The sequence below is a fragment of the Patiria miniata genome, unplaced genomic scaffold (genome assembly GCF_015706575.1).
Source record: "Patiria miniata isolate m_02_andy unplaced genomic scaffold, ASM1570657v1 HiC_scaffold_7, whole genome shotgun sequence".
NCBI lineage: Eukaryota > Metazoa > Echinodermata > Asteroidea > Valvatida > Asterinidae > Patiria > Patiria miniata.
The window spans coordinates 39,820,919-39,837,883 of record NW_024037074.1 but is presented as its reverse complement, the minus strand read 5'-3'; the positions used below and the strand labels follow the sequence as shown (position 1 = coordinate 39,837,883).

The 16,965-nt window shown below is 39.9% G+C and overlaps 2 protein-coding genes across 3 annotated transcripts in view; one reads left to right on the top strand and one right to left on the bottom strand.

The window, feature by feature from the left end:
- The window catches only part of LOC119744728 (TOG array regulator of axonemal microtubules protein 1-like), a 57,542-nt gene extending 56,422 nt beyond the window's left edge, over positions 1–1,120 (top strand). For both annotated transcript variants that reach the window (XM_038220809.1, XM_038220808.1), the window contains 2 exons: positions 9–95; positions 290–1,120. In XM_038220809.1, the coding sequence (XP_038076737.1) occupies positions 9–95; positions 290–537 (335 nt within the window). In that variant the 3' untranslated portion in view covers positions 538–1,120. The remainder of the gene's footprint in view (positions 1–8; positions 96–289) is intronic.
- A 6,068-nt stretch (positions 1,121–7,188) lies between these two features.
- On the bottom strand, positions 7,189–13,882 carry LOC119746372 (aqualysin-1-like). Its single transcript, XM_038223280.1, has 8 exons — positions 13,740–13,882; positions 12,576–12,716; positions 11,791–11,932; positions 10,568–10,804; positions 9,651–9,844; positions 8,848–9,019; positions 8,428–8,561; positions 7,189–7,688 (listed from the first exon to the last, which is right to left on the bottom strand). Exons 1-8 carry the CDS (start codon positions 13,848–13,850, stop codon positions 7,683–7,685), a joined length of 1,137 nt encoding a protein of 378 aa, XP_038079208.1. The 5' UTR covers positions 13,851–13,882; the 3' UTR covers positions 7,189–7,682.
- Between the last annotated feature and the right edge of the window lie 3,083 nt (positions 13,883–16,965).

Below are 16,965 nucleotides of genomic sequence, written 5' to 3'. Positions count from 1 at the left end.
TGTTGCAGACAAGATAGTCTTGATTCAGCCGTTCTCCTCCGCCACACAGTACGGCAATGCCAGAGTCAAGCCCAAGATGGTCGAAAAGCTGGCATGTAAGTTTCAAATTTAATTCCAAAAAGTTTTCAAAAGTGGAACCTGTGAAATTGTTTTCAGACAGTGTGCTCAGCCCTTTGTCAGGAGACTGTGAAATCCTATTTGGTTACTGCAAAATTACCCTCTTATGAGAAGCTGCTTATTGTTTGGTATAATCAATATTTCCAACAATTTCCCCCTCCCTTCTCCACAGATCTTTCAACCCAGGTGTACCCCCGCAAGCAGCAGACGGTGGTCCGCAACGTTCTCCCAGTCCTCTGGCATCTTCTGGGCAGCCTGACGGGCAGTGGCAAGGTACCAAGCGGAACTGGTAACCTACGGGCATCTGTCGTCAAACTGGCTAAGGAGTTACACAGCGTCATGGGTGAGGCGCTGGTCCAGCACGCTGGTAGCCTGCCCCCTAGGCAACGCAACACCTTGATGGAGATTCTCGGTGTATGACACCAGTGTTACCAAACGTACATATGTAGATAAACAGGCAAACAAAAGCAAAATATATTTATATATTGCAATATATTATAAATTTTAAAAATTTTCTTGAAATATTTGAAAGTGTTGATGTGATGAGAAGCTATTGTGTTCCTTTAAGTATTCAACTTAGTTACGTTGTTGTTTCATTCACCTTTACAATCAACTTACTTTATTGACTACCTCTACAAACAAAACAGAATCAAATTTGTAATGATACAATGTTTTCCTTCGAAGCCAGTTGAGAATTTGTTAAGCTGAAAAGAGTGATTGCCTTTGTGTTTCTATTAGACTGATAAGCAACACGTGTGTTAATACAAGATAAGCTTTATCTGAAATTTGGTTTGCTTGCTTCATCCAATCATAGGGCCTTTGTTAGTTTGTACTAAAAGTACCGCCTTGAACAGCCTTTCCATGTTCACGTTTTTAAGCTCTGGCAGGTTTGTCTATTTCGAAAATTGACCAAAATAAGCCCGATAAGTTTTCCACAAAATATCTGCCAAATTTTAATTTTCAAAACTTAAAAAGCCAACAAAATAAATTAAATACTTAATGAAAATTGTTTGTAACAATTCAGAAAGATCTTAAAATTAATGTGGCCTGACGTTGCGAACTTAGCAAGTTCTTCTTCAGAGGCTAAAACAGAAATGACAGAGGTACATACATTAACATGGGGGTGCACACAAACATGCAGGGCTGGAAGAAGAAACACAAAAGGAGGATTAGGTGTGGAAAGATGCAGGGGAGGGTGGATGAGAGAGCAAAGAAACAAAGGGAGATGGCAAACCACAAGGGGTCTTGTGTAAATTCAGAAAGATGTTAAGTTTGTAAATGGAGGCAAAATATGTGCAGTAATGTTATAGTCATGTGGTATTTTTACAAATCGCAATAAATCTAGGTATGGCGTTCCATATGTGGCATCGGCATCGCATTTTTGGGCGTCGCATTTGGATAGATTCATGCAAGACTTTCACGCAAGACGACCAGATCTTAGTGTGCACTTGCGCTTGTTGTCTGGTTTCAGTCCGTTACATAGTAAAGCCCATTCTAAACGGTAGGCCTACCTATGCAAATAACATAAAACGGCCAGAAAAAAAACGTGCACATGGAAAAATGGATTTATACACATTTTTATTTTTTTATATTTTTCATGATGGAAACATTCTGAGCGCAACGTTATGCAAACAGTGCACGGCACTCAAGTTTGTTTTTGTTTTTTTGCAGAGTTTATCTGGTTAGAAGTCTGGCTCTGGCACAAGTCAAATACTTTGTTTTATGAACACACCACAGTGCCTAGGAAAAAGAATGCACATTTTGTCGGAAATCCTTTTCAGTTGGATTTCTTAAAGCTTAATTTGAAGCAGTAGATGAAAAGCTTAACCGGAATACAAGAAAGGACTGGTGCATTTAGCTTGTGGAGTTATTCAAGTTGATACATATTTACAAGAACAGTGCCGTAGCACAAGTTATGCAGTCTCAAGTTAAAGGGAATATACAACATTTGCAAGCATAAAAAAACAAAGCTATCAAATTATTATGAAATACCTTACTGGACCGTTAGTGAATTACAATCTTAAGCATCCTGTAAAATCACGGCATCTGGTGTGCTGTCATTTTCAAGAATAGAGGTATTTTTGTACCAATGTTAGTCACCGACCAGTGTTGGAAAAAAGTGGCTTTTATTCAAATACTGCCCCCAATTTACCATATTTAGTTAGTTTGCATTTTGTTTGCAATTGATTTACACACCTATGAATGGGTACAAGTCAGCTAGACTGGTTCCCTGACCTTACCATTCTCGATGTCTATAAATTGCTCCGTTTCATCTTAAGTGGGGTCAGGGAACAAAACAAAACTTGAAACAAGTCAGTTGTAACAATATTTGCTATAAAATACTAATCCCCCAAATCCATCTATTTCTGGACAATTACAGCAAAAGTAAATGTTATATATTCCCTTGAACCGACGAGATATTTGAAATGAGTTGCGACAAAGAGGTTCCTTTGTCATTGTTCTTCCCGTCTTACTTGTTGCGTGTGTGTGTGCTTATTAAAAGAGTCCCCATATTCTTAAAATTGTGTACAATTTTCAGCTTGAAATACCATGATAGACATTGTCAGTAACCTGCACAAGGAATTTTTCAGACCAGAGTTTTAAGTTGTTAATATTTGAGCAACCATCAGTTATCGGAATTTAATGTTAGAATTTGGCAAATTTTCAGAGCATTCTACTCGTCCCTCCAAGTCGTGCTCGACAGCCCAATTAATGGGACCAAAGTAATTAAGATTGCGATAATCATTCAGTTCTAGACTTGTATTCAAAGCATTGTTACTTAAAGGGCCAGATTTTTCAGGTTTATTTTTGGTTCAGTTTGACGTACAATACAGGGTGACCCCCAAAAAGTTGTGCAAGCAGACACCTTTAAATTTCTCAAAAAAATATCCAACATCAGCATTTCGTGTTGATGGAGTACATTGTTTTGTACTCCTGTGTATAATCCCAGCGAAAATTGGATGAAACTCCATTCATGCAAACCAGAGATACAACAGATTATAAATGGCAATGTGTTTTTCACCAGTTCCAATGTGATTTACACAGTTAATGAAAATTCTAATGCATATGTAATTCCCATTGGAATGATTGGAAATCACACATCCTTTTATAATCTGTTACAGCTCTGGTTTGCATGAATGGGTTTCCATGACATTTTCACTGATACATGTAATACACAATAATATAATTAATATGCTCCATCAAAATGAAATACTCATGTTAAGTACTTTCTGAGAAATGTAACGATATCTGCTTGCACAACTTTTTGGCGGTCACCCTGTAGTGTACTTAGATTTCTACAGCAGACACCATTATTTAATACAGAGGTCAACCTCAGAGGTCAACTAAATCCCAGAAAGTCATGATTCTACAATACCACCTTGCTCCATGTACATTCATCGTTATTATTTTTTTATTAAATTATTTTTGTTTGCAATGGATATGAAATCAATGTAAATACATAGAGTTATATGCCTGTATATTCACACACAAAAAGAACAAATACTGAGATTTCGTTTTGAAACTCCGTCCACATACCCTTCTGTATATGTATCGGCACATATCAAAAGAACTTTATCAAACATCACCTTTATGTAAAAAAAAAAATTAAAAAAAAGTTCATCACATTTGTATATTTGGTATTAAGCATTTTGTTTGTTTTTGATGTGAACAGAAGGTAGTGTGCTGACACAAACTCTTGTTGCTCGCTTAACACCAATACTGCTGCAAAGGGCTGAAAAAACCCCATATATTTTCTTGGCACCTAACGGCTGTACAGTGACTGTCGCTTGTATTAAAATTCATATTAGGAGTGGAAATTGTGCTGTTATTATTCACACTACAGGGTTAGTCAAAAAGAAAGTGACCTGGATTAATCATTTCCTGATAAAGCAATCACATTTGATACACCAATGAAGTATCTCTTAATTCAAAGAGCATGTTCTTCCACTCTTTGGAAAAAAAGAAAGAATGACTGATATTGATCCATGCTATCAGAAGTTATGCATGTTTTATCAAAAGAACCTATTTTATAGCTGTCCATGGAATGCCATTGAAGCTATGGAGCTTAGTGAGAATTACAGATTACACACGGGCATTCGAGATTTTGTGTTTTGAATATGAGGAACAAAACAAATCTTTGTTTTCTGAAATATTGATGGCGAGTTTTGTCTGTTTTCCTTTGCAACTTTTCGTTCGTTTATGGCGGTTGGAAAACGTCCACGTTTCATTGTATTCAATGGGTATTCATCAGTTCGTAAAACGTAAATGACCAGTGGTGGACAGTTGAATTTTGTGATCTTTTTATTATTACTTGACATAACTTGGGAAAAGAGTATGCAAATTACGTGAAATGTTCACAGTTACTAGTCAATAACATGTACTTTATCCCAATGTTATTTTTATAAAATGGAGCGAGCCACATACATGGGTATTTTTAAAAATATTTTTTTTCCAATTTGGTCACTTTCTATTTGACTCGCCCTGTGGTAAAATCAGAGCATAACTTTTTAGATTTCCTTTTTTTTCAGAGTTACGTACGAAATACAGGCGTGCTGTATCTTGTAAAATTGCAATACCTGTCTTAGCGCTAGCTACAACTAACTAATATAAATCACGCAATAGTTAGTTTTAAAAATGTTTGTTTTCTCCCACTTAAACCTAAATGAATTGCTGTTGAATTGTCAACTTTCATTTTATTATCAAATTTCAAATAAGAGGTTGTATACTGTGGGTATTTTATTCATTGGATGCAGTTTCTATAATTGATGTCTTTAAATATTTTAATTTTAGGCTTGTATGCATGTTGTAGGGTCACTTTCATTGATGGTGATCCAAAGAGGACAAACCTAAAGCCAATAAGTTGTAGTAATGTGTGCGCTTGTAAATATTGATGAAAACGCTTTCTGGCGGACTGTTCAGTTCAGTGCCAGTTTTGATGTAAGCAGAGGTTTTTATGTATAGTGTAATTTTGTACATACAATTGCATCATGTTTGAATGTGCACGAATATTAAACTAAAAGTACAAGTTACAGTACTAAATAAAGAATTAAAAGCTGTATTGTATTGGATCCAAGGTTGTACCTGCAAACTGTTGCATCGTGTATCCGGGTCATACAGACCTGCCCAATCAGTCTCGCTTTCAGTCCTGATGGGTCCTATATCACGTAGCCAATCTGTATACTGCAGCTGAGATCACATGGGGTAGCAAGTGATCTGTCAAGTTACGAACGAACCTATTCGAAGCTACGGGTCCAGTTTGTGGGTGCTCTTGAGTGTCCTTTTTCTGGAAAATTGGGGCCACTTTCAAAGCCTTTTCGAGATATGGCAGACAGAGGAGGGTGCTTTGTTAAATGTTTCGCCAAATGCAAGTATTTTTACACCACAAACCACTACCGCCCCTTATTGTGTCCGCCACTTTCTCAAAAAGGGCTGGTGGGTTTGGTCATACACTAACATTTGTTTCAAATTGTAAAAGGCATTTTCTTCACCAAATTCTGAACTGTGTGTGTATGGGTGTGTGTGTGGGGGGGGGGGGGGGGGGTTCACATGTTGGGGGGGGGGGGACCGGGACTGGGCCTAAGCCTCGAGCGACGGGATCCATGCTCCTGTGCCAATCCCCATTTTGGGCCACCTTGTACGGGCCTATAGTTCCGTGTACTTCAAACCAAACGAGGCACGTGTGATGATTGCAATGTCCAATTTTCACAGCTCGGCTCACCACGCTGCACTGATGATATCGCCATTCTGTGTTCTAGGGGGCGGAGATTTTCACCGATAATTACGGGTAAGCACAGTCGTGGAACTGTGCTCAGTTCATGTTCGCGTTGCGTTTCAGTTGTTTGCAGGCATTCAGTCTGTATACGAATATTTCGACCTACCCGTGTTCGGAATTTGCTGTTGCAACAGTTCAATAGATAGATTTAACAAAGGCCTTTGCGGAGCTGAAATGTTTGACCTGATTACAAATAAAGTAAAATTACTTGATAATTGAGGTGTGGAGTTCATTTTAATAGGCAAAATTGAATTCAGGTTTCGTCTTTCCTGCAGTTATTTATTATTTGTATATTGGAAGAGATGCTCGTACGTGACCCGATCTTTCCCTGGAATCACAACATGAGAAACAGATAAGTAACAGTTGTCATAATAGGGCGTATTATCTCGTCTTCTTTGCCTGGAAATACCAGAAATTAGGTTGATATGCTAAGGTTTTTTTTGCTGCTAGAACAAATTGCTTATTAAGATTTGGCAAGTCTACGGATAACCGAAAATGGTTTGATATTTGGAGATCAAAATGTAACTCTTGCAGATCAATGACAAGGGAATACAGTGACCATATAACTTTGAACAATTTCCTTGGGGGCAAAGTGTGAAATTATAGCATGCTTCAGATGTTTCTTGTTTTCATTTTCATCTAAGACGCTTGGTGGCGCTGTACCCCTGCACTCCCGGGTGCCATATAGACTAGTCTCCGCCCACTTGATATGGGGACCGGTAGCTAGTAATAGTATACCCATGGTAGGGCCACTGATTGGATCACCTCTAGCTCTGCGCGTGCGAAATATGATTGTATATTTTTGAAATCGCCGGTCGTCTCCACGAAGGCTACTTTCAAGCATTTCACTACATGTACATAGGTTTCCAAATACTGCAAATAGTGCCCATTGCTTTATTGATAGTTGCCAGAGACACTAGTAATCGAAGCTCATCAGCACACAAACTGCACATTAGTGTTAGCCGTTGTCGTCATTGTCGCATTAGGCTGGTTCCGCGCTATGTATTGTTATGATTTTGTATTCAGGGTGCGGGACCCACACCTAGGCTAGTCCGGCATATAATTTCCAAACATTAGGAGGAAAACTTATATTTGTTGGCTATTCTTCCTACAGTAATGTAAAGAATGATTTTCAATGCACCTGGAAATTGCAACAACAACAAAAATGCTCAAAAAGGACAAGTTTGTGGTAAGAAAACAAATTAAAAAAAACCCGAAGACAACCAGCATGGCGCTGAACCAGATGCAAACAAACAGAGAAAATACTAATAAAGACACCGCAGATAATATGCAGTTTACTTCATTTTATTAGAGGCTTATGGCATCACTGTTTTCAAATTTCACAAAATTGATGGTTTAAAATCCATCTTCCATTTTGTCTCTATTAGCAACATTCAAGATGATGCTTTCAATGCTCTCAGTATGCCCTTTGTTGCTCATTTCAGTGTTTCTGGTGTTGACCAAAACTAAATGATTCATGACTTAGGAAGAATTGATTAAGCAGGTAGGATTTAAACATTAGGTACTCTGTCCTAATTTCTTCGGGAGAAATGTTCGGAGAAACGTCGTTAGTTAGCCCACGGCATTTACAATGCCTTGGTTTATATTTTCATTGAGAAGATGTGGCCGTTTGTTGTGACAGAGGCATTGTGATAAAATGTTGCGAAATGCTGCAAACAATCAGTGCTATCCAGTAGAGTCTTGATCCATCGTTGATTTCTGCATCTTAAGCCTCTCAAATGTTGTTGCATGATTCTTGGAGTATCACGTGCCCAACGTCGCTGGTATGAAATTAAGGCTGCGAAGTGAAAAAAGGAAAACAAGGTGCATTAATGTGTAAAAGCAAATACAAACAAAGTAAACAATCCCAAATTTGACGCAATGTTGCTTTTGAATGCTGATTTGGTTATATTTGTTACGAATATAACTAAAATATATTTCAACAATCGCCTGGTCAGTGACTAAATCCGTCAGAAAACAATAGGGTGGCCCTTGGGTCCTGCTATATATATTAGGCCTATCAATTCATATGGCGCGCCTAAGTGACACTTAAAGCGGTGGCTTTTGCATATTTCACGATATCTCTAATTATTTCAAGATATCTTAAAACATTTTCACATTTTACGAGCCTTTGAGTGATGATTTCTTGGAATTTGAGTGAGATATCTTGAAATGAATTTCGAGATTTCTTAAAATGGATTCGATATCTTTAAGTGGATTACGAGTCTTGAAATTTGTAGATATCTTGAAGTGATTTTGAGCTTTCATTGCATGATTTAGAGATATCTTTAAATGATTTCAAGATATCTCTAAATCATTTCGAGATATCTTGAAATAATCAAAAGCTACCGCAGTGAATAAATGCCACTTCTGCGCTCCATACTTGTATACAAGCAGCAAGCTATTAAAGTTTTCTTTAAACATATATGTGGCAAAGTTGAAGTTGCTGTGAGAGATAGGGGACAAATTGTTTTTGTTGTATAAACATCAAGGCCTGCAGGCTTTATCATCCGTGTTAAATGTAACTCAGCCTTTACCGCGACGTAGAGCAACTTGTTTGGAGACCCTTGGGCGTCAGAAATGACGCCATTGGTGGCAGCGTTCACGATGGCAGAATGGACGGTCGATGGGGAGGAACCTGGGTTCGAACCCAAGTAAACAGCGCAGGCACCTGCAAATGAAAAGCAGTGAGAATTATAGGCTATGGACTGGTAATCATTAGAAAACGGCGTTTTTGGATGACCATCGCTTGAGTCCTTTTTGTCTGACGATGTTAAACAAATTAATTAACTATGTATTTTGTTTTTGTGTTTATTGTGAAAGACCGTAATCATACATGTCGCCAATACATGTTAAGTAACATGGAATGGAGTTTGGCCCCCACCGTGCAAAGTTTTCCTCAGACTTGTGTTTTCTTAAAAGGAAGTGGTTTTATAGCTCAGAAAATGCAAACTCACCAGTCACGTGAGCGCAAGCCATGGATGAACCAGACATAGTTAAGCTTCCAGTGTCAGAGGAGTAGCTAGCACTGACAATGTTATAGCCCGGAGCAAACAGGTCCACGCAAGAGCCATAATTGGAGGCATATGACCGAGAATCGCTCGAGGTTGAGGCTGCAGTGGTGAGCGCCTGAAGGAAATAAATACATCATAGTTCCAATGTTTCCCACCACCTTGGTAATGAACGATTGTAGCCCAAACGTTTGGAATTTTGACGACACCAAGACCTCCGTTTTCTCTTGGAGATCCCAACCCCTCCAGGACGACAACAAAAGAAGAAACCCTGAGTTATTATTTTTTTTTAAATCAGATTTATTGTTCAGTAGAATCTCCGCGGCTTTTCACAATCGTATCATAATGAACAACGCCCTCTAGCTTCAGATAAGGACCCCGCATTTCGAGTTCGGTCAACGATCGCCTAAGACAATCCTTGGTGCGCCACGGATTTTTGTTTTATCCTTTTATCTGGTATGTCAGAATGATGGAGCAACTTAGCTGTTTAAAATCCCTGCTCTTGTTAACTTATAGCATTTAAAATAAAACGTATCACTAATGACCACGCCTAATTTAGCATTTAACAGAAAATTTATCGTAACATGTACTTGACCACGTTTGTTGGACGGCTAAACCAGTTCACATAATTATACAACACCGACTTCCTCCCGCAGTTTTAGGAAGTACCAGGCGTTTGACTTTGAAAAATAAGATCAGATTTACGACATTTGGTTTTAATATAAGTTACGTCCTTTTACACAACTCACCCCAGGAACATTGGCGGGGGAGACGTTGCAGGCATTGGAGTTATCGTTACCAGCAACAACGGATACGGTGTAGCCTTTGTTAAGCATGTCGTTGACCATCGCGTCCATCTGGGAGTTTTTCGAAAAGCCAAGAGCCATTGAAACCACTCCCTTGCCGTTGCCCGTGCCAAACTGGTTCACGATCGCATTCAAGCCTTTCGTAGGGAAACACAATATGCATCTTAATTAACTCAAATTACTATCTAACCCAGGGTAGCCCATATGACATATTTTCTTCAGTCAGAAATAGTCCGCCGCGCGCACACGAGAGCTACGTGTTAAGCAAAAAGTCATTCGAGGCCGTTTGCTCAGCAGGAAAAGCTCACAGAATATCCCCATGTGCGGTGAATTTTTGCAGCGTTTTCTGCCTCGCGAGGCCGTGAGGCAAATATCTATCCTATTTGATTTCTTCCGCCTCGCGAGGCGAAAAACTCACCGTGCGCTGTCAAGCTGAGCTACGTACGTGCTGAGCTAAAAACATGAACTAGCCAATGAAAGCATCTTATTCAATTCACGTGTACAGAGTGCATGATTTCATTGGCTATGACGTTTTGCTCAGTACGTAGCTGTCGTGTGCTGCGGGCTTACCCCCAACTTGCAGGATTGAATTACACTTCGAGGCAATACAAAAATTTACTTTACGAAGCAGTAAAAGTAATGCAAAGGCCAAAGTATGACGTTGTACTATCAACCGGTCAAGAATGGTCAACTTTTCTACCACATGTTTATGAACTACAAAGAGAGAGCATATCAAGACCGACAGACGCATCTGATGGACTCATTGACAGGGAAACATACTTAGGAAAAGAGCCCTTGAGCGGGGAAATAAGTTCTTTGTGAGATCGACAGAAACAAAAGTTTAGTGGTTTACGACCCACCAGCTTGGACCGTGGAAAGTGGGCAGCTTCCCCAGGAGTTGCAGACTTTTACGCTGTAGACATTGGCTTTACGTGCGATACCGTAGACATCACCTCCAGCAGTGCCGGCGCAGTGGGTCCCGTGGCCATGATCGTCAACATTAGCTCCGTAGATTGTTGAGGCTCGTCCACCGAACGCAATGTGAGTTGTGCGGATTCCAGTATCCACAATGAAGATGTTCGCCCCTTGACCTAGAGCTATCGAGGAAGGGAAATAAACGCAACCAACATGATACCTTGACTTTCTAGGCGTCCTTGATACAAACTGTTAGCATGGGCTACAGCTTACACATGTGTACAGGGCGTATAAATGTGTATACATGTACATGCAGGGTGACCCCCAAAAAGTTGTGCAAGCAGATATCGCTAAACTTCTCAAAAGTACATAACATGAGTATTTCATTTTGACAGAGCATATCTATTGTAGGCCTACTATTGTGCATATAATAAGTAAAAATGTCATGGAAACCCATTCATGCAAACCAGAGCTGTAACAGATTATAGAAAGATACGTGTTTTTCAACAACTCCAAAGGGAATTACACATTCCATAGGAAACCGGCACTCTGCAATGGGTCTTTTCATTAACTGTGAAAAACACATTGCCGTTCATCATCTGTCGTATCTCTGGTTTGATGAATGGATTTTCTAAAAGTTTTTGCTGTGATTATACAAAAGAGTACAAACAATATACTCCATCAACATGAAATGCTGATGTTGGATATTTTTGAGAAATTTAAAGATGTCTGCTTGCACAACTTTTTTGGAGTCGCCCTGTATTTATCTTTAGACAAACTTGAATCCTCGATTAGCACTTTATATGGCAATGTTTTGCATTTACGTGCATGCCCACATCTGTGCACGCTCACATTATTCAAATGAAATTGATTTCCATGAAATTCAAACAGGAATTGCTAAAGTGGCAGTGATGCTTTTCTTATCATGTTCTCTTCCCAACTTTTTCCCGTCAAAATATTTAGCAAATTCCGACCAAAGTTCCGGGTCAATTTGAACCAGGAGTTTTTAAAGTGTAAACAATGGACAAAATGCCGCGCATGCTATTGAAATTACTGTTAGAATATTATAGGCGGTTTGGTTAAGTTTAATTATTATCAATTAGTGAGGCAAAAAATACAAGCAGATGCTGATACCGCTATATGAATGGTATCATACCACGTGACATACCATTATCGTTATAATTGAAGACACCGTTAGTACCAGTGCGACTGTCGATACGATCGATGCCCCACGTTGCGCCGGATTGCGAGCCGTAGATGGCTCCGATCTGGTCCTCATGAATATACTCGATGCTTTCAATACCACGCACCTGAACAAAATTAATGTGTATTACTGACTTGGATAGACGATCTGGGTGCGATCACTGACGCAACGCGTCTTTGTCCGCGTCCGTATCACAAATTGGCAACGTTACCAATTGGCTGATGCCACTCCCGGCCCATACGCACTTGTTTTATTTCCGGCCGTAGCTAAGTAATTCGGACACGGCCTGCCATATTAGTTTACCTAGCTATGGCGTGCAAGTCTAACATTTGATCTCTTTTCATGTATACACATGGGCGTCGCCAGGATTTTTTCAAGAGGGGGGCAAAAAAAAATGTTGCCAAAAAATGCTTGTATTTCTCAACACATTCTCGATTTATCAGTTTTAGAGGGGGGCAGGGATATTTTGCCCCCCCCCCCCCCCACTCATTAAATTTACACCACTTTGTCTTCGCGCCTCTTTTTCTTTCTTTCTTTTTTTTTTTCTTTTTCTTCCTTTTTTTTTTTTTTTTTTTTTTGCTTTTCCGGGGGGGGGGGGGGGCAAGTGCCCCCCCTTGCCCCCCCCCCCTCGCGACGCCCATGTGTATACATATAGACAGTTTACCAATTTATACCCGATCGTCTGGTCAGGGAACCAAGCCAGTATTTGGACCGTGTTGGGGCCCGTTCACAATGAACCAGCGACTTACCACGTTAAGAGCGCAAGCTGGGATCTTGAGAGCTAGGCCCGGCAGGACTTGTTCGTACGTTTCGACGGTGGGAACCCCGGCACGCATCACTTCAAGGATATCCTTGATCTCTTTCTCGATGCGAGCAATCTGCTTCACATCCTAAGAGAGATAGACAAACGATATGGGTGATTCGTACAGACTTAAGTATAAAATAAATCCTTTGCAAGCATCTTGAATGCATGTAGGCCTATGCATAATACAAAGCATTTCCAAAAAGTAAGGTTAATGGCTCACGAGGGAGACACATTTTGCTAAAACGGTTCAATTTAGGAAACAGGGTCGAAACTATGATTCGCGTTTCTTTGAGTTACAAACGCTGGGTGACTGATCGGGCCGAAAACTATTACAAAGGACATTGCCCAGTTGTGTATATTCTTATGTCAGAACAGAAAAAGTGACATGAAATTCAGCCCTTCCCGTAAAATATTCGTGTTAAATATTCGTGTTGAAAAATGCATCTTTATATTTGATGTACAGGTAGGCTTCCCGTCTAATATTTCCGGTATTGTCATGTCATCTTCAGAACAACTCTACTTTTTTTGGAAAGTGCTACAAAAATAAGAGATAAGCGGCACAACAGCTATTTGTTCAATTTGCAGTTCTATTTTTAGTTGATTTTTTTTCAAGAGGAATGCTCACAACCAAATATTTTAAAAATTTGAAGACAGAAATGATATATCCTTGAAAATAGAGTATTGTATTGTGATTGATCACCCCAGAAGCCAGTCTAAAAGACGTGCTAGGATGGCCTAGGCTAACTGTTTTACACACAAAATCAGTTTTATTTCCATGAGTTCTGGTCCGATTACGAGTAAATTAACAAGAGTATGAAGAATAAGTAGGAGTTCTAAGTACCTCCGAGAGCAGATTCGAGAGCAGATTTGATTGGTTAATGAAAATTTTTCCGTCAAACTGGTCATAAATATTACTCAAAAGCTCTAAAAGTGGGAATTTGGTTTCGGCAGGTACTTTCACAATTTTGAATCCCAATGGAAGAACATTTTCATGAGCACCAGTATGAGGATGAAACAGGTAAATTATTTTCAAACGAGTACGGGCATATTCTCACTGGTACGAGGACAAGCATGAAAAGAACGAGTCTGAGAATTACGACAATGTTACCTTGACTTTGATGATCCAGCTGTCAGGCACAGTGCGACTATTGGAAGTAATGAGTGGAGCCAGGCCGGCATTGGCCACGGCAACACACAGACACAGCAGCAGAAACTTCATGGTTCGCTCGAAGGGTTTGGTATGCACACTTCCAACGGAGATTTAACCTGTAAATTCAAAGCAATGGTTGGACAAGGTCGCTCGTTTTCAAGTCACAAGATACAACCTTCAAACACGTTACACAAGATGATGGTAAACTAGTTTTGCAGAAAACACGTAAGTTCGCTTAATAATAAAAAAGAAGAAAACGTTTTTACGTTGGCTTCAGTGTGACTCGTACTTGTTTAAATCTATGTGTATTATTTAAAACATTTAAGCAGAATAGCCTTATCAGTTATTCGTAAAGGCCTTGAATAAATAAATATAAGTTACTAAATGAAGTAAAAAGGGTAGCCAAGTAGAACTGTAAATTAATAATTAAATAGTTAAATATTTAGTATTAAATCAAACAAAAAAGCTAACATACATGATGAATTTAAGAGATCGCAAAACTAAAATTAAAGTGTGTAAATATGAATATTTAGAAATAAGAATACAACATATTTTATTTTATTCTTTCATTTATCTGTCGTCTGAAGTTCATTCTCCAGCAGGATAATCAGAATGGAACGATTACAATAATTATCTTTCATCAGATTTTCTATTGGGAAGAAATAGGTTTGGTCATCAACATAATAATTAGCACGTTTGCAAAAGAGATATCACCGAAACAGCCACGTTCGTTTAGGCAACATATGTTTTGACAAACAACAATTTCCCACATTGCTTCAATGCGCGTTCGTGTTCGACAACATGCTTGGCACCTTTGACTTCGTTTGTCACATCTCTCTTCAATCCACACGCGGGATTAATGGGTCTATTTGATACTATATAAAGCAGGTACAATTTCAATTGAGGTTGTTTGATTCTTAATATTTTTACCAATTTATAGCTCAACAGCCCTCATGACACTGTGCCTAACACGGTAAATTCACCACAAAACACGCACTTTTTCCAAACTTTCACCCGTTAAAGAAGATTTTCCGTCTTTACTAAGAAATTCACGTTAAATGGCTATTTTTAGACAGGTAGAAAATACAAGGAGCCTAAAAAAGTACATGTAATTGAAACGTTAAAAGAACATAGAATCATTAATTTTGCTCTTTGTGCATTAGCAGGGGCAAATCCAGGAATTTGTGCAGGGGGTTCGGGTCCGTCGGATTTTGAGGGTTTTTTTCGCGAAAAGGGCACTCGAAAATCAGTGCTGAAATGTAGACTGTTTTTTTCCCCTCCGGACACTTGGTCTCTGTGAAATCAAATGGGGGGGGGGGGGGGGGGGAGTCTGGTACCATCTTCAAATGGGGGCCCTGTTCAAATCGGACAATCAGGCACACTATGGGACAATAGTTTTTCCAATACCCCCTTATTGGGATTGTGGTGGACAGGCGGACTTATCGGTAATTATTATTACTACGTGCCTGATTGTCTTCTATTTATTTATTTATTTTTTTTGGGGGGGGGGGAGTCAGAGTACGGGAGGTGGGGAAGGGGGTCGACCCCAAAACCACCACCACCCCCCCCCCCCCCCCGATTCGCAAAAAAAAATTTGCGCCATTTCTCGGGTTTCTTTTAACTAGTATAGATTCCATTGCTAACACTTGCAAGTTTTCTGCCAAACGATGCAGTTGCATTCGGAACTTTTTCACAGACTACTTGCCATCAGTCCTATCTTCACATGGAGCACGTTCTCTGACATTCAAACGAGAGTACCAGTTTTCTTGGTAATTGGAAATGATCCTACATGGCTTTTAAGAGTTTTCTGTACTTTTATTAGGACTATCAATACAAGACCGGAGTATCCGTGATGACACAAATTTATGCATCCCATCAGAACAAATATTAAGATACATAGATCTTTCTAAGATCTTGTCCAACTTCAACAGGTTTGTTTGCCACACGATTAATTAAATCGATGGTGACCCCTCGGCCATCTTCATTCAACCCTTTGAAATCAGCTTCTGTGATCATATGATCTGTTCATTTCTAGTTCAGCAAAAGAGCTGTTGATGGATCCAGAGTTCGAAACAAAACAACGGAAGATCTTTCTGGACTGCGGCGCCAACGTGGCATCCACCGTTCAACTCTTCCGCGAGACCTACCCCGGAGGACGAGATTTCACCATCCATTCGTTCGAAATCGACGAGCGGCTGTCGCCGTATTTTGAGCCGTACGACAAGCACCATCTACACTGTCCCGTTGGCGTAGCTGGCAAAGACGGTTAGCAGTATTGTCGTCCGTTATTTGTGAATGTTAGTCGTCATATGCATGCCTGTTGTAGGGATTTCATATCATAATGCGCTACGAAAAAAATAACTTGCCTTTGTTGTATGCAGCCGCTTGGTGGCGCTCTAGACCTGATTAGGCCCTTTTACAGCCTCGTCTCCAGGGGCGCGTTCTCGTTCCTTACACTAACCCCTGGCTGTGATGATGACGTAAATGACACTGAATGGCTATTCACAGCGTACTGCGCGGGCATTTCGAAGATTGCACGCCGGGCGCGCCCATAATGCGCTCGCGCTCGCGTGCTTAGCTTTGCACGTAACGTCACGTACGAAAACAAAAATTATGATTCAAAAGTCGCGAAGCCTGTACGATATGGATTATGTCAGCCGCGTTTTTCGCTAAAAAAAACCCTGTATCTGTGGTTGTAAAGGCACGAAAGGGGTACGTACATTTAATACAAATCTTTGCTAATTAACACAACGTCCAAACGTTGTGTTGGAAAGGATTGATTCTTCAAAATCACAACTTTTAACATTTTAAAGATGGCGCCGGCACGTAAAACGGATAAACTGCAGCCCTAATTATAATGTACCGTATTTTGGTACATTTAAATTACACAATTCCAGGGGTTACGATCGCGCAAGGCATGATGGGAAACAACATGGTGCTGCAAGATCGTACCCACGGGGCACGAGGTTGGCCCTTTTACGAGTGATAGTGCTGTAGTGACGCCATTTTCTGGGTACAAACTCTAGAAAAAATATTCTTAACATTCACAAGAACGTCACATTCAATGTACATTTTTCTATGGCCTATATCTGCAGAACAGTAGGTCCGATTTGGTTGTAACTTGGAATGTGCCTAAGCCGGAATGTGTTATAGATGAAAATTGAAGTGACGTCACCATGACGTC

What these genes read in the sequence shown, in the direction of transcription:
- LOC119746372 (XM_038223280.1), bottom strand. Translation starts at nt 13,850, where the DNA reads ATGAAGTTTCTGCTGCTGTGTCTGTGTGTTGCCGTGGCCAATGCCGGC. An exon ending in GCTGGATCATCAAAGTCAAG is followed by an intron (nt 12,717 to 13,739) that starts GTAACATTGTCG and finishes TATCTCTCTTAG; the next exon opens with GATGTGAAGCAGATTGCTCG. An exon ending in CCCCCGCCAATGTTCCTGGG is followed by an intron (nt 9,020 to 9,650) that starts GTGAGTTGTGTA and finishes TATTTCCTTCAG; the next exon opens with GCGCTCACCACTGCAGCCTC.